Source organism: Macrosteles quadrilineatus, unplaced genomic scaffold (genome assembly GCF_028750875.1).
Source record: "Macrosteles quadrilineatus isolate MER2022 unplaced genomic scaffold, UCM_ALF_1.0 Scaffold_2__2_contigs__length_208266976, whole genome shotgun sequence".
Classification (NCBI taxonomy): Eukaryota; Metazoa; Arthropoda; class Insecta; order Hemiptera; family Cicadellidae; genus Macrosteles; species Macrosteles quadrilineatus.
Window position 1 is genome coordinate 181,257,754 of NW_026542595.1, and position 27,469 is coordinate 181,285,222.

The 27,469-nt window shown below is 34.2% G+C and overlaps 1 protein-coding gene across 3 annotated transcripts; it reads left to right on the plus strand.

Annotated features, from left to right (window-relative positions):
* Positions 1 to 27,469, plus strand: LOC128985719 (RAC serine/threonine-protein kinase-like). 3 transcript variants are annotated; one of them, XM_054405528.1, is made up of 11 exons: positions 1 to 236; positions 11,216 to 11,320; positions 12,721 to 12,952; positions 13,329 to 13,527; positions 14,902 to 15,099; positions 17,150 to 17,268; positions 18,395 to 18,596; positions 20,472 to 20,609; positions 21,400 to 21,564; positions 23,017 to 23,183; positions 23,632 to 27,469. In XM_054405528.1, exons 2-11 carry the CDS (start codon positions 11,230 to 11,232, stop codon positions 23,708 to 23,710), a joined length of 1,590 nt encoding a protein of 529 aa, XP_054261503.1. In that variant the 5' UTR covers positions 1 to 236; positions 11,216 to 11,229; the 3' UTR covers positions 23,711 to 27,469. The 3 variants fall into 3 exon arrangements, with proteins under 3 accessions (XP_054261503.1, XP_054261505.1, XP_054261504.1); XM_054405530.1 differs by lacking the exon at positions 1 to 236 and adding an exon at positions 262 to 288; XM_054405529.1 differs by lacking the exon at positions 1 to 236 and adding an exon at positions 7,636 to 7,732.

Here is a 27,469-nt window from a genome sequence, read left to right on the forward strand (position 1 = left end):
AGAAGAAACGTCTAAAATAGCTTGTCTTCATGTTCATCTTCTTGTCTATGTCTGAGTGTTTTTAGTATTTAGTGTCTAGCCATGAGTTTGATATTGACTGTTCGCGATGTTTTTGTTTTTCGTAAAACAAAGATTGACCTTTAATAATCGCAAATTGCCTTCCATGCAGATTATTTTTAATGTTTACTAATATAAACTTGGGTACAGTAGAAGCTCAAAGACCTTCGCACTTATCGGTGTGTTTTTATTGTTTCTAGCTTATTCATGTGCTAACCTAGCCTTTAGCATGTAAGTGTTTTGCGTTCCCAATAAAACAACGCAATTAGACTAAATAAGAGTTGCTCGAAGTTTTATAAAGGTTGAATGAGTCTCTTAGGGTTATTTGTTTAACTAATCATAATGTTCTTCTCTGTGGCCTTGTTTCCCCATAGGCTAGTGTTGGCAAATTGGTACATTTGAATTACCTACATGTTAGATAATAAAATTGCGTAGCCTAGGCTATGTTTGTATTTTGTTGTGGCGTTTTAAAAGTTGTCTTTCCTAGCCAGACCCATTTTGTTTGGGTTTTTTCTATACCCCTTCTTGAAATAGGTAGTGCTTTTTAGCCCAGACCTAACTTAGCCTAGGCCTATTCTAGCCTAAATATTGAGATGTGTGTAACTTACCTTTTTTGAACCTATGTCCTAAGTGGGCCTGGATGCAAATTTTCATCCAAATGAGGAGTATTACACTTCCATATATCTGTTGGCACAAACAACCGAATGATAATATCGATCGATATAACTTATCGATTATTCGATAAATCGTTAGGTAAAAAAGGTTAACGGGTCAGTCCATGTCAAATCAACACACCTATTTTACCTCACCATCTTAGATTTTGATGAAATTTGGTCTATAGGTTACCTTTATGAAGACTAAAAAAAATACCAAATTTCAGCTCAATATCTCAACCCGTTCCCAAAATACGGCCATTTGAAATTTTCAAAAAACGGTCAAAATCGCGCTGCGGTAAAACTTTAAAATAGTCATAACTCTTCTCCTGTTTAAGCTAGAAACATGGGAGAGGTGTCATTGTTTAGCCCTTTTTATGCCCTTTCTAATGATATACAACACATAATAGGTTATGAAAACAAAAATTTTGTCAAATTCAAAAATAAATTTTCAAAATAAAATATTTTGAAAAACACATATTTTATTTTTTTCTAAAAAATATATTAAGTTGGTTATATTATCCCTAATGTGTACACCAAGTTTGGTCATGGGATTGCCATGGGTTCATGGTTAAAATAATGTTTTATTAGTGGTGGTTTTTACTACATCAACGCAATTTAGGTTAAAATAAAATAAAAATCTCATTAAAAAAATCTGGGTGGATAAAGATCCATAGGAAAATAGGTATAATATCAATGTTAGCAGTTATTAACTAATTGAAATTAACTAACTGGAAAAACCTACAAAGTATATCCATCCCTTGTAAATATTCTTAAAATAATAACATGATAAAATACCCCCGCCGCAGCAAACCTGCAGACTAAGCGAATTTCCATTTCCCTGAATGGATTTACACTAAAATGTCTCCTTAAAAATATCACATTTATTCCCTATTTAAAAAGAATCAGTTTAAAACATACTTAGGTTTGCTGCAACAGGGAGGGTAAAAGTGTTTTTATGTAAAATGTTAATAGTTGGTAAGAAATAAAAACATTTTCCAAATTTGGGCAAAATGTGTTAATAAACAAGCAAACTACAACAGTACTTATTCTCCATAAGAATAACATAGAAATTTTAAATTTACAATTTTTTGGAATTTTTTCCGTAACTATTAGGCGCATTATAACGCTTCAATATACTAAATTATTTGTTTTTTTAAGCTCTACAAAATAGTTTAGAAAGAAATTGCAAAATTTTATGTTTTTTGGGTCAAAAATGGGAAAAACCCATTTTTACCCCATAAAAGCCCCCATAAACCCCCGTTCCCATGGTCCGATCATGCTGGTTCGCGAACTCGTTCGAATAAACTTAGGTTTACACATTTGTACCAAATTTCATCAAAATCGGATCATTTTTGCTCGAGTTATTGCGCTAACGGACACACATATATATATATATATATATACCCCCGTCGCAGCAAACCTGCATACTAAGCAAATTTCCATTTACCCGGCTTGATTTCTACTAAAATATTCCCTATAAATTTTCAGATTTATTTCCTATTTAAATAACATTAATTTTAGTGAGTAGTTAGGTTTGCTGCTACGGGGAAGATGTTGAGGTGTGTTTTTTCAATTGAAATATTGATAGCTTAGTATGAAATAAACCAAATTGCCAAATTTGATTAAAATATATCCATAAACAAGCAAACTAGAGCAGTTTATTTATTCTCCATAAAAATAACATGGGAATTTTAAATTTACAATTTTTTTTAATTTTCTCTGTAGTCAATGAACATTCAAAAACACTTCAATATACTAAATTATTTGTTTTTTAAAGCTCTTCAAACTGGTATAGAGAGAAATTTAGAAATTTAAAGTTTTTAGGGTCAAAAATGAGAAAAACCCATTTTTACCCCATAAAACCCCCCATAAACCCCTGATCCCATGGTCCGATTATGCTGGTTCGCGAACTCGTTCGAATAAATGTAGGTTTACACGTTTGTACCAAATTTCATCAAAATCGGATCAATTTTGCTAGAGTTATCACGCTAACGGACACATATATAAATATATATATATATATAAATATGAATTTGAACGGATGGTGTTTTTGGCCTCTGGGGACCTCAAAACGAAAAAGTAAATCGGTCCCGGGTCTAGGTCTTACCATGAGACCTACGGTAATAGCTTATTTCCTATATGGGAAATTCGCTAAAAATGAATTTTATAAAATTAGCTTAAGGCGTATTTGGATATATTTTTTTGCTTCCGACATTTTTCATTTATATTAATTCATATATTTAATTGCAAGCTGAGTAATACTGTTCCCAGCAATTGTGCCATTATCATCTCTTGTGATATGTGTGCACCACAGACTTCAAATGCAAAGTGAACAAACTCTGTAGTGCTAGTGGACTTGAGCTTGTATCAACTTGAAAAACAAGTAGAGACATGAAAACTTCCTACAGGTAGAAACAAGAGATGATAATGGCACAATTGCTGGAAACAGTATTACTCAGCTTGCAATTAAATATATGAATTAATATAAATGAAAAATGTCGGAAGCAAAAAAATATATCCAAATCTTAAGCTAATTTTATAAAATCCATTTTTTTATCATGTTATTATTTTAAGAATATTTACAAGGGATATACTTTGTAGGTTTTTCCAGTTAGTTAATTTCAATTAGTTCATAACTGGTAACATTGATATTATACCTATTTTCCTATGGATCTTTATCCACCCAGATTTTTTTTAATGAGATTTTTATTTTATTTTAACCTAAATTGCGTTGATGTAGTAAAAACCACCACTAATAAAACATTATTTTAACCATGAACCCATTGCAATCCCATAACCAAACTTGGTGTACACATTAGTGATAATATGACAAACTTAAAATAATTTTTTGAAAAAAATAAAAATATGTGTTTTTCAAAATATTTTATTTTGAAAATTTATTTTTGAATTTGACAAAATTTTTGTTTTCATAACCTATTATGTGTTGCATATCATTAGAAAGGGCATAAAAAGGGCTAAACAATGACACCTCTCCCATGTTTCTAGCTTAAACATGAGAAGAGTTATGACTATTTTAAAGTTTTACCGCAGCGCGATTTTGACCATTTTTTTGAAAATTTCAAATGGCCGTATTTTGGGAACGGGTTGAGATATTTAGCTGAAATTTGGTATTTTTTTTAGTCTTCATAAAGGTAACCTATATACCAAATTTCATCAAAATCTAAGATGGTAAGGTAAAAAATATGTTAAAAGTGTGTTGATTTGATATGGACTGACCCTAACCCAACTTCACTAACGAAATGAATGAAACAATCGAATAATCAATATTACTCATTCGGTTATTTGTACAAACAGATAACTTATGGAAGTGTACCCCAAATGAGCCCTTATTAGGTCTATGTTTCAATATCTGTTGTAAAGCTCAGATGTTTTAGACCTAAAACATTTACACGATCACACATTATAGCATACTAAGAGTGTCAACAATCTGCAATAAGTTAACTTAAGTTAATTGAGACCCAATCAATTGTGATTTAAATAAATACTGATTTGATACATAGGTAAGCTATCTTTATGGTTGAAAGGCTGATCTTTAAGTTAAACCTTGGAAATTCACTTACATAGGCCTAACTTATGTAGCCTAGGCCTCGTTTACATTTGTAAGCTAAACGATCACAGTAGGTTAGGCAACTTAACACAGTTTGTGCAGTTGTGCACTGTTTAACCCTAGCAGTGGCCAACGATTGTAATACGCCCGTTTGCCGTGACGGCCAGAATGGCCACCAGCGTAATACGATAGTATGGACCAAAATTTTTTTAATGGTAAAAGAACCACACTTATCAACTCTAATGTGAACAAAATATATATACCATTTGAAAGATCTCATTTTGAACATTCATTTTATTAGGTATATAAACAAACCCTGTAGCAGGTATTAACAGTGTCACGATGATTAGAAATCAAATGAATTTTTGGCATGGCACGACTGTTGCAGCTGACACTTGGGAACTGTCAAAATACAACTTTTTTGGCATTACCCTGCTCGGGTAATTTTTGACTTGGGATGTTGTGGGTGGTACCACTGGATAGCCATTGATTTTATATTCATTGTGGTGTTGATATTTAGAACGAAATATTGATTGTAGCCTACAACAGGTACGATTTTATGAAAAAGTTGTTTTTGAAATTTATAACCAATGGCCAACCATCGTAATACGCTAGTACGGAAAATATGAATTACATACAGTGTAAGTTATTATTACTAGTCATGTAATATGTCATTTTGAAGAAGAAATGTAGCTTGTGATAGGTAGTGGCAGCCCTGCGCTCAGGGCTATTTCCGTTTTCTCTCAGGAAGACGACGAAAGTGCGTCACTACTGTCAAAGGTCTCATACACTGTCAAAGGTGCCTTGTATTCGCGTGTTGTTGCGAATTTTTCGTCGAGAGTGAATTTTCACTCTTGTGTTTTCTGCGGTTTAGGCCTATTACTAAATTCGTTATTATTTCGTATTGTTAGAGAAATGTGTGTGTGTAAATAACAGTAATCTTCATGCATTTTATTATGCATGAATATTTACGGAACAGTGTAAAATTGTGTTTATAAAAGTTAGTATTTTTCTAGCGGTTTTCCGTTTATTATATTATTATGCCCCTGACACGTTAAAACAAAAATTGCTACCGTAGGCCTACCCAGCGTGTTATACATTTTTATGTAGGTAATTGAATACACTTTATGTTGGTTTGAAGTAAAAACATTTGGTAGGTACAAAAGTTTTATACCAAATTCTAGGAATCTTTTTACACAAAATTGTTAAAACATAAAAATATTATTTTATTTATAAATAAACAAATATTTTTACTATAAACTTTATGACTTCTTTGGATTTCTTACTTCATTAGCTTTATGTAAATATCATTATTGGTACAGTAGAACCTCTTTAATCCGAACTAATTGGGACCAGGAGTAGTTCGGGCTATTGAATAGTTCGGATTACAGAACATATTGTTGTTTTTACATAACAATAGCTAAAACATGGCTAAAATTTATCAACATTATTTTGGGAAAAGTGAAAAAATGTTTTATCAAGTAAAATACAGTTTGTTTATTTAATACAGTAGTAAACATGATGAATAAACAGTACTGTAAATTAAATACAGTACAGTATACAATAAAGAACTGCTGTACAGTGTATAGAGTACAGCAATGAGGGGTTCGGATTAGTGGACGTTCGGATTACGGGGATTTGGATTAAAGAGGTTCTACTGTATATACATAGGCTATATTTTATAACTTTTTTATAACACATACTAACACTGTGTACGGTTTTAAATTTTTTCGGTACTCCGTTTGTTATTATATTACGCCCAAAAAAACTTACTAAGAAAAAATATTTTCCCAACATGTTATATATTTCTATGTAGGAAATTAGATTATCTACTAAATGTATCCTAATGAATTTCCTATAAAAAATCTGTAGAAAAAATGTTACCCAGGCTGCTTTTGAAATTTCAAAAAGAAAATTCAAAATTTGTTTCTTCTTTTCACTTTACCGAGAAAAAAAACTTTCAATATCATTATTATATTAGGTACTATTTCTAGAATCTCCTTTTCTTTCCAAACAAAACGAATATGAGGTTGGCTAAGTTTACTTCTACGGTTGAATTTTTAAGAATTTTCCAAAAAAGGTCTGAAAAATCGCCAAAATTGGCTGGCCGGACCACACTTCTAACATTGGCCACTGCTAGGGTTAACACTGCTTAATGAAACTGAAACAATAACTTGGGCCTACTGAATAAGGCAAAATAAGTTGAAACATGTACATAGCCTAAGTACGTAAAAGGTAGGCCTGGGATGGGAAAAAATCAGTTTTAAAGTCGGTTACGGTAACTTATTTGTTTGACTGGTTTCTACTTAAAATATATAGACCTACTTGAACTTGCTGGGAATTTAAGATAGGCTAAATGTCGATTTAGGTTTTTTGGTTGCTAACTTAAGCAACCATTTTGCCGCGTTAGTGGCATTGATAGGCAGAAGGATCTCATTGTCTTAAAGATTCAAATCAAATCAAAAAATCCTTTATTCAAACAGTACATTTCTATACATGAATTGTGTCAAGTCAAGAATAAACATAACTATTCATTTGGCAAATTTACAGCACTAATTAATTAAGAGCTCTAATCTATATACACTTTCTCCCCTACAACTACCTACTGTTCAACCATTACAACAAACTATTGATTTGACATACTAATAGCTAATTGAAAAAGCTAATTGCAGGAGATGCTATAAATTTTGCCACAGTTTTGGCATATGATGATGATTGACATATGATGATGATTCATCACTCACGACCTGTTAATGTTAAACCACAATCTTAACATGATCGGGGTAGATGATCTAATGATCACTTTGGTACCACATTTGCCATTTTTATTTTTTCCTCAATATAAATCTGTAATAAAATCTAAATTTTGAATCCCTCTTTGCTTTTAGCAGGTACTGGTTCCTCAGAGAACCCACAATAGGCTATATTATTAAATAGAATGAAGTAAGCTTAACTTAAGTTATTAGTTCTAGTTTAACTTATCTGTAAAAAACCAGGTTAGGTCTATATTTTTGTAAAACAAAAGTTGATCATATGTTGTGTAATTTGTTGATGATATAAATTTATAGTAGGCCTAATTTAAAGACTTCAATTTGTGTATCTCTGTGGATCCTCTTTTCTATAAGTTAAGTTGGTGTTTTTTATGAGAATGGTTAAACTTATTGTGAGTAACTTATATCCTGTTTGTCATTGGAATAAACTGATCAATCCAAACTAACCCATATACGCCTCGGTGCACTGTGAAAGAGTGGCAGGCGGCCCTCTAATTGACCCATGATGATAACATAAAATAGAATTATACAAAGACTACTGAGTTTATAAACGTAATTCATACTTGTCATGATTGTGATGTGATTAGACTTCCTTGATAATTTAGACTGTTGTTTTAGTGATATAGTTGCGATGATGGATGTGTATTTTAGTTATTTGGAAACATGCAATCAGTCTTGCTGTAAGTTGATGTTAAAAAAAATTGCAAAACAAAGCTAACCTAGTTCTCCTTGTCAATATATAAATGACTGTGAAAAAATCTTGGTAGTTGGGACTAAGGTCAAAATAAGTTACCTCTGCCGTAGCAAACCTGCAAACTAAACAAATTTCCTTTTACCTTGCTAGATTTATAGAATGTTCTTTTTAACAGGAAAGTACCAATAACATTGATTTTAATGTGTCGGTTAGCCTTATTACCTCCTATGTTTCCTGGCTACAGGGAATGGGATTAGGTGTGTTTTTTTTTGTTTTGCGCAAACGAAGGAGGTAAATGGAGATTTGCTTAGTCTGCAGGTTTGCTGTAGAGGTTGTATTTTATGTTAACTTCCTCACCGTAATTTTAGGGCAAATTTATAATCACCCATAAGTTACTTAATATATAAAACTTGTTTTTTTTTACAATTCTACACTCACCATCCAATCAATTTCAGTTCAAAATACAGTAGACCCCTCTTAACCAACCTCGTATTAACCGATAATCGGATTATCCGCCTTTGATCGTAAAACAATACAGTTTGTTTTAACCGACCTTGCTTTGAGAGCAGCTCGGTTTAACCGCCGCTTTCTAGGAATCTCAGCATTTCCGCTCCCACGCTGGGCGATGAGAACTGAACCATACGCTTATCTCCACAGGATATGACTAACAAATGGTTATTTTGTGATGATCACAAAAAATATAGCATAGCCTATTGTCAGTTTGTCATCATCGTTCGTAGCTCGAGCACATCTGATCTGATTTGTTATCTGTGCGGCAAATTTATAACATCATAATGTGCGTTACGATTTTGAGAACTGATTATCTTATCGCTGGAGTAAACAAACTAGCAACTTGTAGGGAGGGCAGGGAAGGGGTGTTAACAACTCCAAGGTCAAGATAGTTTTTGTGCCTCGAGCCTCCAGTGAGAGGCTATAAATAAACGTCCTATCTTGTAACAAAATGGTCGCTTGTATCTTTAATGACGACAAAAGGTTCTTTACTGTATTACGATGTATTTGGAAAGCATTAATTAATACATTACAGTTACCAGTAAAGTTATTAAAATAGGAATTTAATTAACTTTTGTCTAGTATTATAATATACTAGGTGGCGTTCGCAGAGGCATCCACAAAATTGAGCGTAGTCATCAAGGGTTCATATTATATTTCTTTGTCATACTGTAGTAAAAACGGTCGTTTGTAATGCATGCGTTGCGGGTCTAAAGTAGCATTTTTACTCTTTAGGGAGTAAAAATCGTTTTTAACCTCTATGGAGTAAAAATCAGCTGTTGTCAACCCAGTTGTAAATTTCGATTGTAAACGATTGCATGTATCGAAAATATGTATCGATTCGTGCTTCGTAATAATTTTAACCTACAGTCTACAGCCTCTTCCCATAGCATTTTAGCATTGCTGATACATTAATCCATTCCCACACTCAACACTGCTCACCTTTACTACTTTCTTCACCACCCCCTACGTCGTGGACCTGTTTCCCTCTCTTCCCATAGCATTTTAGGATTGCAGATACATTAATGTAATTGTCAAAGACAGTTCCCACACTCTGCACTGTTAGCCTTACTACTTCCTTCACCATTTCCTACGTCATAGACCTGTTTCCTTCCCTACTCATAGCATAAAGTATCACGGATACATTTATCTAACTGAGCAAACGGTTCCCCCACCCTGCACTGTCAGCCTTTACTACTTCCTTCACCTCTTCCTACGTCGTGGGACTGTTTCCTTCCCTTCTCATAGCATTTTAGGATTGAAGATACATTAATCTAACTGCCACACATGGTTCTCACACTATGCTCACCTTGACTACTTTTTTCACCACTTCCTACGTCTCAGACCTATTTTCCTCCCTTCCCATAGAATTTAGGATTGCAGATCCCTTAAAATCGTCATAAACAGTTCCCACACTCCGAAAAAACTGCCCTTTACTACTTCCTTCACCACTTCCTACGTCGTGGACCTGTTTTCCTCCCTTCCTAAAGAATTTTAGGAATGCAGATACCTTAATTTTATCGTCATAAACAGTTTCCACACTCCAGACCGCTCACTTTTACTACTTCCTTCACCACTTCCTACGTAACGAACCTCAAGCTAGTCGTCATTTGATTATATTTATGATCCATGTTCTAATATCTGTGAAATAATGCTATCAGCTATTTCTTTATCTACTGCATTCAAAAGTCAACAGCTGATCATATGTCTTTGTTTATGTGTCAAATACTGCTTCCATAAGGATTACATTGCAACTTTGAGACCCAGTGGGGCGGATTCCTGAGAGACATTTTTAACGCCATATAGATGTTGGCACTCACCGATATGGTCCTTATCACTATGCAAAATTTGAAAACGATTGATTCAGCCGTCTAGGAAGAGTTTGCGTATTACGAAATGCATAAGAGTCGACGTAGCTTCACTCGCTTCGCTCAATAAGAAATAAAATATAAATCTCCAAATGAGCACTTCAAGGATGTTCACAAATTAGATTTCAAACACCAACAAAATGGAGATTTGAGCATTAATCTTTAACAACACCAAAAACAAAAACTTGTAAAATTGTCTATGTTAATGCAACTGTGGAAAAACATAATATTCGACGAAGGAGGAGTATGTTCAGTTATTTATTAACTCAATGTAGATACATAAAATGATACTAAAATAATCCTAAAGTTTGTGCACCATACTTGGTTGTAAATAAGATTATAATAATAATGGTAATACAAATTTAAGTTAAAATCATGCTAACACGATCCGTCATAGCGACACAAAACAACGATAAATACACAAATTTAAGATACAACCATACCAACATGATCCGTTTTGGTGGTTATGTTCACACAAACTCAAATAGTAAATAAATGTACTCAATGCGTTTCATTGAATTGAAAAATAAATAACAGCAATTAAATAATACAGCTGATCAAAATGTAAACAATTATGTTCTCCATACGGATAACATGGGAACTTTCAAAGCCACTGGGGCAGAGCCCAAGGGACCTTTTCAAAAATGTAAGGCCAGTTTGCAAATCTACGCGACTCGCTCTTTCCAATGAGACGTCAATGGATAAAATCGGTTAAGAAGTGGCGGAGGAGTTCAACCGACAAAGTTTCATGTAGCGTATTAATTATATAGATTCACTAAAAAGTAGGCCTATTTGACTTAACCGTGTTTTGTGTTTATTTGTGACATTTCTATCAATATGAAAAAGGAGATAAGAGTAGTTTATTTGATAAATAATGCAAGTATGACTTCAAAATAATGAATATATAATTCCAAATGAATAGCACTTTATTATGTTATGATATTAGGGATTGCCCGTTTTATCCGACCTTTTGAATCATCCGACCTAGGTCCGGTCCCATTAGGGTCGGTTAAGAGGGGGTCTACTGTACATACCTAAGTGTACAACACTGTCTGAAAGATTTGATTGATTCATTGTCATGTTTGTTTTAGTTGTGATTTGAAAAATGGCTGACAGTTCAGTACTACAGAATCTCCCGAATTCTTCCACACATTTGCCTGCAAACGTAGTCAAGGAAGGATGGCTCTTCAAACGAGGTAATGAAAAAAAAATACTGCCTTAAGATTCACTATTTTGCTAATATCAGATAAGAGCACAGCTGTAAAAATCCCTCATTACTGTTTGTCATAAAAAAAACTCTTTAGTTCTTGTCCATGCTGTTCACATTTCTTTAGACTTTTACTAGACCAAACCTCCTAGTCAATAGTTTTTTGCCCGGGATTTTTTTTTCACATTACTTCAGGCTAGACCTAGGGGTTGCAGCATTTAGATAAACTCCATTGGTGATTCGACGGGATTTGAACACGGGACCTCAGGGACTGAAGCTCGCTCTCTAACCACTAGACCAGCTAGCCCCCCCCCCCCCCAATTTAAGACATGTAATTTCTAAAAATATCTTATTAGCATATAGCCTTCTATAGTTAAATATATAGTAGCCTATAGTTTTTTTTTTTTTTTCCTAAGGACGCTAGGCACGAGCCTGGGATTGTTTTTCACATTACTTCAGGCTAGACCTAGGGGTTGCGGCATTATCACTTAGATAAAATCCATTGGTGACTTGGCGGGGATCGAACCCGGGACCTCAGGGACTAAAGTCCCGCGCTCTAACCACTACGCCAGCTCGCTCCCCTGAATATAGTATAGTAAGAATTTATTAGTACTAATTTATTTTCCTACATGTGAAGTTTGTGTGGTAACAATTTTCCGGTAAACAGTGTTCAGTAAATTATCTCTTTGCACTTTGATTACCGTATGTTTATGTGTTGGTGTTCATAATAAGAGTGCACCTTCACTTCTGTTATCTTTGCTCTCTGTTGCATTCATATCACATCTGTACACAAGTTGTACCTATATGTTTTGTGAACCTGTTGGTTTATAAATTATACATTTAAAAATACAAACGTTTATTATTTGTGGGCGTGTTTATGAATATTAATGATGTTAAAGACCATCAACTATAATAATAACTCATAATAGTCATAATAATTGGCGGATATATCCGCCTACCGTCTGCTATGCATAAAATGTTGGCGGATATATCTTCCAATAGTCCGGGGACCGGTAAGAGTTAAGTTGTTTTGTATGTGTATGTTATTTATTTTTATTCAAGCTATAATGTAGGCTATTTAAATTATTTCGGTTAATACAAACAATTTGAAAAAAAATTACCCTTTTTCGTAGTAGCAAATCAAAGCGGTTTTCAGTAAACCGGATATGTTGTATAAATAAAGCTTAGTTATGGTATTTTAAAGAAAAATCTTAGTAACTTAAAAAATGCCAATAAGACGGATAAAAAATTCATTAGTCTGTAGGTTTGCTGTAGGGGTATTTTCATATTCATTAGGATAATTTGTCATGTAATACAAAATAATTTATGTGAAACTGATGAGTTAATCAGACTAGGTGTATATGACTAATATAACTCTTGGACGTACAGGCGAGCATATTAAGAACTGGAGGTCACGTTACTTCCTGTTACTGGAGGATGGCAGTCTCATCGGCTACAAGAACAAACCCGAGGGTCCGACAGATCCTCTCAACAACTTCACTGTTAAGGGGTGTCAGATCATGAGTACAGACCGGCCCAAACCTTACACGTTCATCATACGAGGACTGCAATGGACCACTGTCATCGAGCGCACATTCCACGTCGAGTCCAACAAGGAGAGGTACTGAATATAAAAGTAGTTTGGCTTTTAAAAATCTAACAATCCTAGTTTGGAATTGGATTTTGATTGTCTGGAATAGACCTATACTTCTTGTAATGCATGTTGGCTTAGTAAGAAAGAATTGAGTGTATTTACATATTACAGTAAATAGTGTTGTAATAGGCACGACCAGTTATTACACACGATAACATAACACTAGACAATAAATTTTGTGTTTCTCTTGGTTTTTATGAGGTGTACACACATCAAATTTCAATGAAAACTGAAATGGTCGGGTAAAATTTTAATTCAAGCTGTTTTTGTTGACGCGGAATCACTCCACCGGACAAAGACAAAGTTTGTGGAGTTAGTGACCATGGAAGGCTTATCATTACAGGGAGGACTGGATGGCCGCCATCCAAGGTGTGGCGGACCGGCTGGCAGACTCTGAGGACGTGGAGATGCGTGGCGGGACATTGTCCCAACACAGCGTCAGCAGTGGCGAGACTGGAGGGGCCGGAGCATTAGAGGAGCTCGAGAGCAAGTTCTCACTGCAGGGGACGTCCAGCAGCAAGTCCACGGGAAAGAAGAAAGTGGTGAGTGTTGGAGTAAAACTGTTTTACACGTTACTTCAGGCTAGTCCTAGAGTCCTCTCAGGCACAAGAAAAACTAACAACTTCATCCTATATCAAATCAAATCCTTCATTGTTATTAGGGTTAACAATAATGCAATATTGTTATTAGGGTTAACAATAATGCAATATTGTTATTAGGGTTAACAATAATGCAATATTGTTATTAGGGTTAACAATAATGCAATATTGTTATTAGGGTTAACAATAATGCAATATTGTTATTAGGGTTAACAATAATGCAATATTGTTATTAGGGTTAACAATAATGCAATATTGTTATTAGGGTTAACAATAATGCAATACTAGTGTACCTGTTGCTCGAATTCGAGCAATTGCGAAGCATTACAGGCAACTCACGTATGGAAATACTCACGATCTACACAACAGTTAGATATAATCAAAATCTTTTGTAAATATCTTATCTTTTCTCAAAAAACTGGTCTTGTAAGTTAACTCCTTAAGAAATAATTTTAAGAGTTACTGTGATATTAGAATTTTCCACTGATTTGGTAATAGAACATTATATTGCAAAACATGACACGATGCAGAATAAAATCAATTTTAAAATCAGAAAAACCCATTGCAAATACTGTACTTCATTTTGAAAAAATCAATAAATCACAATTTAAATATTAACAGCTGTTTCATTAAAAAGTAGTGTAGAATTATGCATATGGTAAACAAATTTGAAGAGGCAACTTTAAAGGCTTCTGGGGCAGAGCCCCAAGGGAATTTACCTCGTTCCTCTTTTGATGGCTCATCTATAGACCAAGACCTTTCTTTAGAGACCCCTACCAAGTTTCTATGCCCAGCCGTTCTCTCAAATTAGCTGGGACAAAAACCCAGTTTTTCCTCCATAAGAATAACATGGGATGGGAATTCAAAGGCCACTGGGGCAGAGCCCCAAGGGAATTTACCACGTTTCTCTTTTGATGGCTCATCTACAGACCAAGACCTTTCTTTAGACACCTCTACCGAGTTTCTACGCCCAGCCGTTCTCTCAATTTAGCTATGACAAAGAAAAACAGTTTCAAATTAATATATAGATTGTTATTAGGGTTAACAATAATGCAATATACATGATCAATAAAACATAGTGTGGTAACAAAGTGTTACATGTATTAATTAATTTATTTCAGTGTCACTGGAACAGCATTTTTAAGCAAGAAAGGTTTTGAGTAGGAAAAAGAGATATATTACATACATATTACAGAGAATTCTTCATAGCAACATTTTATTCAATATTACTAATTCTTCTATGTATCTTTTTCTCTGGTTCGTTGTTCAAAGTTGAATCTGTTCTCTATTCATGTACTCATATTTTGTCTTTTTCAGACTCTTGAGAACTTTGAGTTCTTAAAGGTTCTCGGGAAAGGAACGTTCGGCAAAGTTATTCTTTGCAGGGAGAAAGCAACTGGTAGGCTGTACGCCATAAAAATACTGAAAAAAGAAGTGATAATCCAGAAAGATGAAGTCGCTCATACATTAACGGAAAACAGAGTGCTCAGAACTACAAGTCATCCTTTCCTGATTGTGAGTTTCTGTTGTTAACATACAATGTAAACACAAATTTGTAAATATCAACCCCTCTCTTAACCGATTCTTACAGGACCAGGCCTAGGTCATATAACCTAAAGACCTGTAAATATCATAAAGACCTGTAAAAACGAGTAACCATGTAAACATTAAAAATTCTGTAGAATTAATCTTGTACCATTGATAATGTTTGAATTTTCAGCCGCACTGCAAATATCTTTGCTAAATTTTGAAAGATTTTCCTCTAAAGTATACTAGGCTACACAGAATAATGAACGTATACATATGCAAAGTGGTTGTTTATCTGTACCAATCAACTGCACTGTAGAAAGACAATCTATCTCTGCTACACAATCTATATCTTAACTAGGCGACATTTTAATTCTGAAAATCTAAATTTTTTGTTAGTAAGCACACAAATAAAGTGGACTTGTAAACCCAATCTGTTTTTACTGCATTTGAAATGCACCCACCTATTATTAAAATAAAAATACGTCCCTAAATCATGTAAAATCAAGCTTTAAAAAGTTTCTTGTAAAATGCAATGACAGTCAATAAAAAACATTTAACAGCAAAAATTATGAAGCAACAAAATGTATTATGTTTTTAAAAGTTGGTTTTTAGAATAAATTTTTAAGTGTATATGTACGAGGGCAGCTCGGAAAATACCTCCGTTTGCTTCTTGCCCGGGAAGTGGAGGGGTAATGCCGCCGCTCTTCACAATCGGCGTTTAGCCGTGGTAGTTTAAAGGTCGTCTGAGCGCTAGTTTTTTTTGCCGTAGCTAGTCGAACCTGCCAAGTGTATGCACTCATGCTGGGATTGGTTTTTCCATTGCTAAACAGTATTTGGCAGCAGCTATTCATAGAGAACGTTGTGCTGTGTATGGACCTAAAATAATGAGTAAAGGAGTTGTTCAGGAATGGGTTCGCTCGTTTAAAAATGGCCAAACGAATGTGCATGATGAAGAAAGAAATGGCAGGCCATTTCTTGAGGTCATTCTTTTTTTTGAGGTCAGTGATGAACTGGTTGAGAAAATCTATGCAAAGATTTGTGACAACTGACGATTCACTATCTCAGAGCTTTTAGACAAATTTTCACCAATTTCCAGGACTACTGTTCTGTACAAATTTGTGACTGACAGGTTAGGTACATTTTGTGCTCGGTGGGTCCTGAAAATCCTTTCGGAAAACCACAAGTCTCAACAAATGACCTTTTGGCTCTGGATTTTTTGACTCAATACTTCAAGGAAGGAGACATTTTTTTGAACTAAATTGTGACTGGCGATGAAACCTGGGTCAAATGCGTGAATCCTGAGACCAAAAAACAGTCTAAGTTGTGGGGTCAAACGGCATCACCATACAAACCAACAAAATCCCGGCAAGATTTTTCTAAAAAAAAGCTCATGGCAACTGCGTTTTGGGACGCCAAAGGGTTACTGCCAGTTGAAGTTTTGGAACGTGGTGCAACAATCAATGCGGATTTGTGTGTTGAAACTGAAGAACCTAAGACAGTGAAGAACCTACATCCAAAACAAACGTCGCGGTATTCTGTCGTCTGGTGTCGTCCTTCTGCATGACAACGCACGTCCTCATACTGCCCAGAAAACCAAAGACCTTTAGGACCAGTTCAAATGGAATGTTTTTCGCATCCTCCATATAGCCTAGACTTGGCTCTGAGCGACTACCACTTTTTCAATCACATGAAAATATATGGCTTGGCTCCCAGCGATTTGACGATGATGAGTAAGTTAACTGAAAGATGCAGTCACGGGATGGCTCAAGGCACTGGTGGATGATTTTTTTTGTAAAGTGGGAATTTCTTAGTTAAATGTTAAACGTCCAAGGAAACTATGTTAGAGGAAAGACGTAATTTTAAGATGTATACAATGAAAATGTTGTTTCTACTTCTGTGTTTTTTTATTTACAGAAAAAGGAGGTTACTTTCCGAACTGGCCTCGTATTATGTATTTTGAAGTGAGACAGCTTAAGCTTTCTGTAAGAGAAATGTAAACAATAGGCCTATATTTTATAGATATATTTTATTCCAGTCTCTCAAGTACTCGTTCCAAACGGCAGACAGGTTATGTTTTGTCATGGAGTACGTGAATGGTGGAGAACTGTTTTTCCATCTGAGTCGAGAACGAGTCTTCAGTGAAGATCGGACCAGGTAACAATCTTAGCTTTGTAACAAGTTTTAAACATTTCGATAACATACATTGTTTTATAAATTTCTGTTCCTCTCAAACATTACATTTTTCTTCACTATATCCTTAATATTATGAAGTGGGAATGCAATTAAGGCTTTATTATTTTCTAAATAAGAATAATATAAATACTGCTATTATACTGTATAACTACATACAGTAGAGTCCCGTTAGTCCGAAATGGTTGTGACCGGGCCCATTTCGGATAACCGAAAATTTCGGATTAAACGACTTTTTTTTATTTTCAAAAAAAAATTTTTTTTTTTAATTTTTTTAATTTTTTTTTTCTTAGAACACAGGCACGAGCCCGGGATTGTTTTTCACATTACTTAGTGGCTGCAGCATTATCTCTTAATAAAATCCATTTGTGATTTGGCGGACGAAAATGAATGGTGAAATATTTACTAAAATACTCTACAAAAAAATTCTATCTCGCCCGGCCGCTACAGAATTCTTTGACGAGGTACAGCTAACTGTGTTAAAAGTTTAATAAAAAAAATTTCAAAAAATTTTCAAAAGTATATTTTTTGGTTTCGGATTACCGAAGTTCGGATTATCGGGACTCCACTGTACTATTATACTAAAGATAGAATTTATATGGTTCATTTTATTGTAAAGCCAAGATCAAGATATTTTAATGGTTTTGTTTTGACAACCACATCATCTAGTTTTCATGACAACAAACAATTTAATTTAGTTTCATACTGATTAAGATTCAGCTGTTCCTTAACCACTCATCAACTCAGTTATATGATGACGAATTTATGAAGAAAGAAAGGAATAAGTGCTTTATTTTTCACAACTCATTTACAGCTGATACTGTACAATAATAGAAAACACATAAAACAATGGTGGGTTGGCACCCTGCTGTGAAAGAACATAGGCCTATTTAAAAACTGTAACATAAAGTACCAATTTAAATATATATATAAAAAACTACCCATATTATTTAAATTCAGCTCGTTAAAAAACTTATCATGAAATAAAATCAATATTACAGTAATTGGTTATTAATATTAATTTTCATAGTTAGATCTATAAATAATAGTTTTTACTGTTTTTAGACTGAATTATTTGCGTTGATTTCAGGTTTTATGGAGCCGAAATAATATCAGCCCTCGGTTACCTTCATGAAGAAGGGATAATCTATAGAGATTTGAAACTTGAAAATCTATTACTGGACAAGGATGGTCACATTAAAATAGCTGACTTTGGTCTATGCAAAGAAGACATAACTTACGGGAGAACTACCAAGACTTTCTGTGGAACACCAGAGTACCTAGCACCTGAGGTATGTTTCAACTCTTCAGATAGCTCATATTAGACTGTAGTACCTGGGGACCGAGCTTTGCTCGGGGAAAATCATTAGTTCACTCTGAAAGCAGTCTTAGTATTGGAGATACATAAATCCATTCCCAAACTCCACACGGTTCGCCTTTACTACGTCCTACACCATTTCCTAGTCATGGACCTGTTTCCCTGCATTCCACTTTAGGATTGAAGATACCTTAATCTAATCGTTATTAACAGATCCCACACTCCGGACAGCTCGCCTTGACTACTTCCTGCACCACTTCCAACGTAGTGGACCTGTTTCCTCCCTTCCCATAGCATTTCAGAATTGCAGACACCTTAATCTAATCGTCATAAACAGTTCCCACGCTCCATACTACTTGCCTTTACTACTTCCTTTACCACTTCCTACGTCGCAAACCTGTTTCCCTCCCTTACCATTGCATTTAAAGATTGCAGATACCTTAATCTAATCCTCATAAACAGTTCCCACACTCCGAACAGCTCGCCTTGACTACTTCCTTCACCACTTCCTACGTCGCTGACCTGTTTCCCTCCCTTCCCATAGCATTTTAGGATTGCAGATACCTTAATCTAATCGTCATAAACAGTTCCCACACTCCGAACAGCTCACCTTGACTACTTCCTTCACCACTTCCTACGTCGTGGACCTGTTTTCCTCCCTTCCCATAGCATTTTAGGATTGCAAAAACCTTAATATAATCATCATAAACAGTTCCCACGCTCCAGACAGCTCGCCTTAACTACTTCCTTCACCACTTCCTACGTCACTGACCTGTTTCCCTCCCTTCCCATAGCATTTTAGGATTACCCATACCCTTATCTAATCGTCATAAACAGTTCCCACACTCCGGACAGCTCGCTTTGACTACTTCCTTCACCACTTCCTACGTCGCGGACCTGTTTTCCTTCCTTCCCATAGCATTTTAGGATTGCAGATACCCACGATTTATCTTATCGTCATAAACAGTCCCCACACTCCGGACTGCTCGCCTTTACTACTTCCTTCATCACTTCCCACGTCACGGACCTGTTTCCCTCCATTCCCATATTATTTTATGATTTCATAAATAGATTCCAGACTTCGCACTGCTACCCTTTACTACAATCATAGACTAACCAGGGAGTATGTTTTATCTATGCTACAATGTATCGAGTTATCTTCAGTATAATCTTTGCTAAATATTAACAAGTGATGTTTTTCCTTTTTTACTGTATTTGTAATTTGCTAGTATACTGTGGGTAATTGGCTTATTATGAACACATTCTACAACTTCAAGTCTTTTGTTTACTTTTTCCTTGTTATTTAATTCAGCCAACATGGTTACCTAGCAACCCATAAGACTAATGTTAAAAAAATGTGATTTTCAGTTTCATTTTTCTACGTAATTAGATTTTTGTTGGCAGTTCTAACTGCAGTAAACTCGTTTTTAGGCCAGAAATAAACTATTTACAGCATTTGAAGAAAATCGTCGGAGCCGTTTTTGAGATCTTGTTTGCAAGCAAGCATACATACATACAAGCAAACATTGCTCGTATTAGAGTATAGGATTATATTGTTCTATACAACTTGATGTTATAGTTTATAATCGACACCTTTTCCTTTTCCCCATTCTTAATCATTGTCATCGATTTTGCAGCTTTAGTTTTCTCGTGCTGATATGTCCCTCGCACAATTTGATATGTCCCTCAACAAAAACTCATTGATTGACTGAGGTCTGGTTGTTTTTACCATACAATTCTTTTTATTTCACCTTATTTTGTGGCACTATTTATGTTTGTATACACAAGATAAATAAATAAATTTGACTTTTAACTGTTTGCTCAGCAGCTACCGTGACAAATGTTGTAGGTTCTAGAGGATAATGACTACGGCAGAGCGGTTGACTGGTGGGGAGTCGGAGTTGTTATGTATGAAATGATGTGTGGTCGGCTTCCATTCTACAACAGGGACCACGACGTGCTTTTCACTCTTATACTTATGGAAGAGGTAAGTCTTAAGATAACAGAAAGCATCGTCTGTGCGGTGTGTGTAATGTGGAATGCATTGTGTGACAATTTAATTTTAACTCTATGAGACTCCATTAAGTTTCAGAAACTTAAAATTTGATGGAACTCTGTTTGTTTGGGCTTGAAACTGGACTTTGAAGCTGGAGAAGGGCAGTTTTACACATTGGAGTTAAAATATTTAATCAATCAAAATAGACCCCATTTGGTAAAATCAAAATCCAAAGAGAACAAAGTTGCCGTGTTTAGTTTGTGTGTTACATGGGAAATGTTTTGAACCCTCATAATTTACTTCTGGTCTTATCCCCTGAAAAATACTTGGCGTCGCCAAACAATTGCATCACTTGCTCAAATCCTGTGTGTCTTCTTCATCATTCACATGTCCTTTGGTTAATACAACCTTTTTTTTAAAGCTTTATGATGGTTTGAAACTAGGCCCAGTGACCTGTTTCATAATAAATTACAAGTTAAAAGTTTTAACTTGTAACTTGTAATTTCCATTAGATTTCCATTGTGCGATCAGCTGACTTACTAATAATATTGGTTTGTAATTTATTATGAAACAGGCCCCTGTTGTACTCTATCATTATGCTTATTAATGAATAGTCCTGGCTCAAGAAACAGCTGATCTTAGCCAGTAACAAAGCTACACAAATCACCTCACTCCATTATACCCTCACATGTTTGGCTTAAAATATGCTCCTAGGTATGCATCGCTGTCTTGAACTAATAATAATAATAACTGCTATGCTCACCTTGTTTCCCTTCTGTAGGTAAAGTTCCCACGAAACATCTCCATAGACGCCAAGGACCTGCTCAGTGGACTGTTGGTTAAGGACCCTACCAGGAGGCTTGGGGGAGGTCCTGACGATGCTAAGGATATCATGGCTCACAACTTCTTCCGATCCATTAACTGGACAGAACTCAATCAGAAAAAGGTAAATGAGAAGTTCTACCTCCCTCTCAAGGGTTTATAAGCTCAATAAGCTATATTTTTGTGCGTATCCCTGATAGTTTTATACTGAAGTATTATACTGTTCACTAAAATTAGGGTACCGGTATGTAGTTTATTGCGATTGACAGCATTTTCTACCTAGGATGAGTTGGGTCCAAAAAAGATGCTTTCAGGTTCAATGGTGGCCAAGAAGTTGTTTGTGTACATAATGGTAACAATGTCAACTGCAACCTGTGGTTGAACCATAAAGACATAAACTAAATAAGAATAAATATTTGAAAAAAATATATTTTTAAATATTTTTCCTGTGGGGTCCTGACTGGAATAAATCCACCCAGATCCACATTTTAACGAAAAACGTACGGATTCCATTTCCCAATAGCTCTCACGAAAACCCTGCTCAGCGTAAACCAGCTTTGATGGGTCTTGAATTAATAGATTAACTACATTTTCATATTCTAATTAGCCCTCGCCATTATTAGATGCCTGCAACAACTTGCCCTAAGTTGGATATTGATAATTGTAAAGTTTAATTTAGTTACATCACTTAATTTATTGTTGGTTGAACTTGGCTAATTTAGAAAAGATACTCCTTAACCCCTTTATCCCCCTAACGATTAATTTACTAATTGGTCATCCCTACCCTACACTATTACGTTACCAAGAGAAGAGAAGTAGCCGATGAACACCGTTACGAAGTTCGACAAAGACCAACCTCCTTGCCGGTCCGTTCCTCGTTTCCCGGCAGTAGCGCTAGTGTCGCAATTTTCTGACTAGAGCTGTCTGCTTGCCTTTCGATCAGCTGATGGGGTTGACTCTTACCTTATTTTATAATTGTTGGCGGTGATGTGGGTTATTCCCACATTCCATTACAAAAGAACATCCTTGGGGGCAAATCAAGGCCACACTAAAAAAAAACAGGCCGTAATGCTCGTCAAGCATGACGTCACGATAGAAGACGGCAATGACGTAGGTATTTGTTTATTTATTTTCCAAGGAAAGATTAAAACAAGCAGCTGATCACAAATGGCAAACATTACGTCATTGCTGTCTTCTATCGTGAAGTCATGCTTTACGACCATTACGGCCTGTTTTTTTAGTGTGGCCTTGGGCAAATACATTCCTTAACTTAGTTTTGATAATAATTGATCTACATGTTGATTTCAGCATAAATTTTAACCTATGATTAGACCTGGAAATAGTTTGCTAGTTTTTTTATAATTTACCTCCTAAGGAGGGGGCTGGTCTAGTGGTAGAGAGCTTGATTTCAATCACCAATGCATTTTATCCAAGTGATAATGCCGCAAGCCCTTGGTGTCTGAAGTGGGGTGAAAAACAATCCCGGGCTAGAACCTAGTAAAAAAATTAATCACTTTTGTACATAAAAATGCATAAAGAAAGCATACATTTGAGTTTGTGACATGAATTGTTCCAGATCACGCCTCCATTCAAGCCCCAGGTCAAGTCTGACACTGACACGAGGTATTTCGACACAGAGTTCACAGGAGAGAGTGTGGAACTGACACCTCCAGAACATCAAGGACCTCTCAACAGCATCGCTGAGGAGTTTGAACAACAACAACCCTACTTCCCTCAGTTCAGGTTCGCTCTGTTTTATGTTGACGTATTTTACAATTTATTAGTCAAAAATTACCTAGTTAAATATTATCCAATACTGTCCTAGGTCAAAAACACGGACCAAAAAACTCCTACAGTATACCTGTATTAAAGGTTAACTATACATTCAGAGTCAATGTTAGTTATTTCTTGAGAATTTCAGGTTAGGTTTGCATTATCCACGATCACTTAGCCTCATTATTGTGGATCGTCTACCGTATGAGATTTGAGAATAAAATGATTTCTCGAGATTGGGTGAATTCAAGATCTGAATTTAATATATCACTTCTTCTCGGAAAAGGTGTGCATGCCACTTAATATGAAGTAAATTCACTAAATTCATTTGAATTAGTCAGATGGTGAATGTTTCTGATGGTCAGTTTTGTTGTTACAAATGCATGAGATTAAATTAAGTGTTGCGGTATGATTTCAGCTACCAAGACCTCGGATCGACCCTCGGCAGCTCCACGGCCATCAGTCTGAGCACAGGCTCGCTGGTACAACAACATTGAACATTGTAACTTGTACATCTAGTCATAAGTGAACACTGTTCAGAAGGCTAATGCATTCCTACTGAATAATCTGACTAAGTAATTTAATCAATGCCAGAAAGATTTTGAGAATAATTTTTAAATAGCCTATTTGTTTCTTGTTTTAAAATAAAATGAAATCTTTAGATGAAGAATTCCATTTAATGAACTACAAGTTAGTTTGTTTACAAGTAAGTTTGTTTACAAAAACAATATAATAATAATTAACAAACATATGACTATAAAGTAACATATGACACATATGTGACATATGACTATAAAGTAACATATGACACATATGTGACATATGACTATAAAGTAACATATGACACATATGTGACATATGACTATAAAGTCATATGGTTGTTAATTATTATTATATTGTATTTGTAAACAAACTTACTTGTAAACAAACTAACTTGTAGCCTAGAGTCGGGACCACGTAAGTTTGCAGTTGAGGGAGGAGCCTATTTACCATATGGGTTTGAATGAACCAATGAGAACCGTTCGGTGTTGCCAAATCTAATAATATCAGCTGAGTTGAAAATATTGCTTAGTATATTTGAATTAGTGTTGTCAACGGGTGATGTGGCAACGTCGCACTAGCCTTGTCTTGTGATTGGCTGCTACCAACTGCAAACTTACGTGGTCCCGACTCTAGTTCATTAAATGGAATTCTTCATCTAAAGATTTAGTTTTATTTTAAAACAAAAAACATATTGGTAATTATTATTGAACGTCCTTCTCAATATCATTTAAAATATATAAAAGGTTTACAAAGATTTTTAAAAATGTGTTAACAAACATGTTGAAAAGATCGTAAATCAGAGAATAAATTTATTATATTCTTGTTAATGGAAAATTATGATATTTTTTCCAAATTTACATTCCAATTGATCAAATAACGTTTGTGAATCGTGTTGGTTTTGTTTTTCTCTGCAACAGTGTTCACTACAAGTTATGTTAAATGAGAGTTGACTGCGATGTTTAGGTTAATGGAAGTTATAGTTGAATGATTGGGGTTAACTAGCAAGTATACATAATAAACGCGGAGGTATCGTTGTTATAAATATATATTTATTTATTGAATGATTGTTGATTAAATGTGAATAATGTTGTAAATTATTAATACATAATGGCTGGACGGTGAAAACGGTAGCCAGCTAATATTGAAATATCTAGCCCAGTTTAATATATGTACTATAAATGTCGATTATGTTATTCATTTTGTAATGTTTTATATATTTATGCTCACTTTGTCAAATTTACGATGTCGTAAAACAATGTAATGTTTTTTGTCAGAAATTATCAAAGGATTACAAACTAGGTGAATTAGTGTTATATTATAATGTTTATGACTCAAATTTGAAAAGTCGTAAAGATCAGTAAAGCTAAAATCAATTTTTCAAAACCCAAAACAAAGTATAATTATTTTAGTTGTGTTTTACAGTTGTGTTGGATTTTTAGTTTTGAGGTCAGTCAATTGTACAACTGTTTTAAAATTACATTTAAAAAAATTGTCTCTCTTGACTTTTTAGCAACTATCAGGGAATAATAGAAATTTTACCTCTGTAAAAATATTTCCAAGCCGTCATTTTTTTAGTATATCTTACTTTATAATAAAAAAGTTATAATAAAAGTTTTATAATTAAAAAAATCTCTACCTAATTTAAAAATACTTTTTAAATGTTCACTAACAGTGTATAATTTTAAAATGCAATGGATAAAGTGTTAGTTGTCCTACAACATTTTGAGATTGATCATTTGAATAAATTACTGGTTGTGTTTTACCTAATGATTTATGTTAGTTTTTGAAAAAGAAGAGAAAAACTTATTAGTGACACTTATTTTATGTTTTGGGTTTTGATGATTTTTTAATAACAAAATGTTAATATTTTGCATTTAATAGGGTTTTAGAGTTAGCCTAGTTATGTTTTGACATTGTGTTTATGGTGGCATATAATCATTTTCCCATACATCGATTACAGAACGGAACTTTTAAGAGACCTTGTGGTTGTGATGTTTACAATATTTGTGATTATCAGCTTTATTGTAGGTTATTTCTCTTTTTACCGAGTACAAAGAGGTTTGTAAATGAAGTACTTTGTGTGTTTTCAATTTGTTGACTCTCAAAAGATATTCCTCGACCCTGAAACTTTTTGCATATTGTTTTGTTTTAATTCAAATTAATTTTTATAATCAAGAACCAATGATCATATTCCTTACCTCATCAATCACAATATGTACAACATTTATGGACATCTTGTACAAGGAATTCCACAAATAAAATAGTTAGTATTATTGTAGATGTTTCAACTTAAATTTCTACTTATTTTGTTTCACTGTTTGTTCATAATCAATGTTACTAAGTGTTTTGTGAAAAAATAAGTTTTACTGGCTTGTGTCCTTTGTGTAGTATAATTGTAAAAATTTAGACAAAAACTGCAAATTGCATTTTGTTATTTTGTGTGTTAAAGCAAAGAGAATCTTTAAAAAATATTTTAGAACAAAGCATCGACTAATCCATTTCTTTTTTAAGTGTGGATTAGAAAATATGAAAGTCTTTCCTAATGGTGTGTGACGGTAAATGTTACAGATTTGACGTAGTTTGATTTGTTTTTGGTACACCATTAGACTGGGCTGTGCTTGTGTTATTCTGCTAGTTGAGACCGCTTTACATTAATCATCTAGTTTTACTTTGTTAATGTTGTGCAAGGATGTGTGTGTAGTTTACAATCAAATCCGAATTTGTCAACTAAACCTTTTTGATGAAAATCCACAATTGGCAATTATTGTTAATGTTTAGTGATTTCTAACTTCTGTGTCTAATTAAAAACGTTTTACACTAGGACTGTTATATGGCTGTTTAAATTTGTAAAACTTGGATAATTTACTAAATAATCTGGTTTGATAGATTGAGTAACTTTTCTTCTTTTTACAGGTAATAAAATTGATCATTGTTAAATACAATATTTTTTTTATGATTTGTAGTTTGTAGCTTCAGATATTTTCAATTTTTCTAACCATTTATTTTAATATCAGGCAATCTCTATTGTTTATAAATTCGGATTTGATTCCTCGAGTAATATTTACATTGGATTTATTTATGCAGTAGGAACCATGGTTTGAAAATATCTATTAATAAATTAAATCTTGATATTTGTTTCACTTTAATATATAAGGATGTGTTAATTCAATTATTTCAGTTAGCTTTATACTCTTTACATTATATTATCTCGATTAAAATCACACCTTCTAATCAGTTGTCAAATATCAACCTGTAAATAGATACATGGGAAGTTATATATTATATATACTTAAATAAAATTATGCATAGTATTAATTAGTAGAATAAATCAGTGACCTCAAAGGTTTGACATGAATTATCTAAAAATAATTACTCAGTGTTGGCAATACCCATATTTTACTTACTTTTCCTCATTTTAACCGCTTGTTTATTTTCTATAGTACTATTATTTATACTTTGGGAAATTATACTCTATGATATTTATTAGTAACATATCATAAAAATCTAAAAATAAAAAAATATATACACCTGTTTTTGCCTTGTTAGTTCAATAAGTTTACAATGTTACAATGTTAAACCAAAAGGAATTGATAAAATAATAAAAAAAATATGTTGTAATATTGTAAGATGGTGCTAGGACTCTGTAAAGCACTGGTGTGTAAAAACTGAATATTTGAAAATAAATCTTGTATAATGATTTGTAAAAAGGTCAA

Bases quoted from the DNA above. Each gene is read 5' to 3' on its own strand.
- LOC128985719 (XM_054405528.1), top strand. From the start codon at position 11,230: ATGGCTGACAGTTCAGTACTACAGAATCTCCCGAATTCTTCCACACAT. The intron at 20,610-21,399 runs GTAAGTCTTAAG...TCCCTTCTGTAG, and splicing joins CTCTTATACTTATGGAAGAG to GTAAAGTTCCCACGAAACAT. The intron at 23,184-23,631 runs GTTCGCTCTGTT...GTATGATTTCAG, and splicing joins CCCTACTTCCCTCAGTTCAG to CTACCAAGACCTCGGATCGA.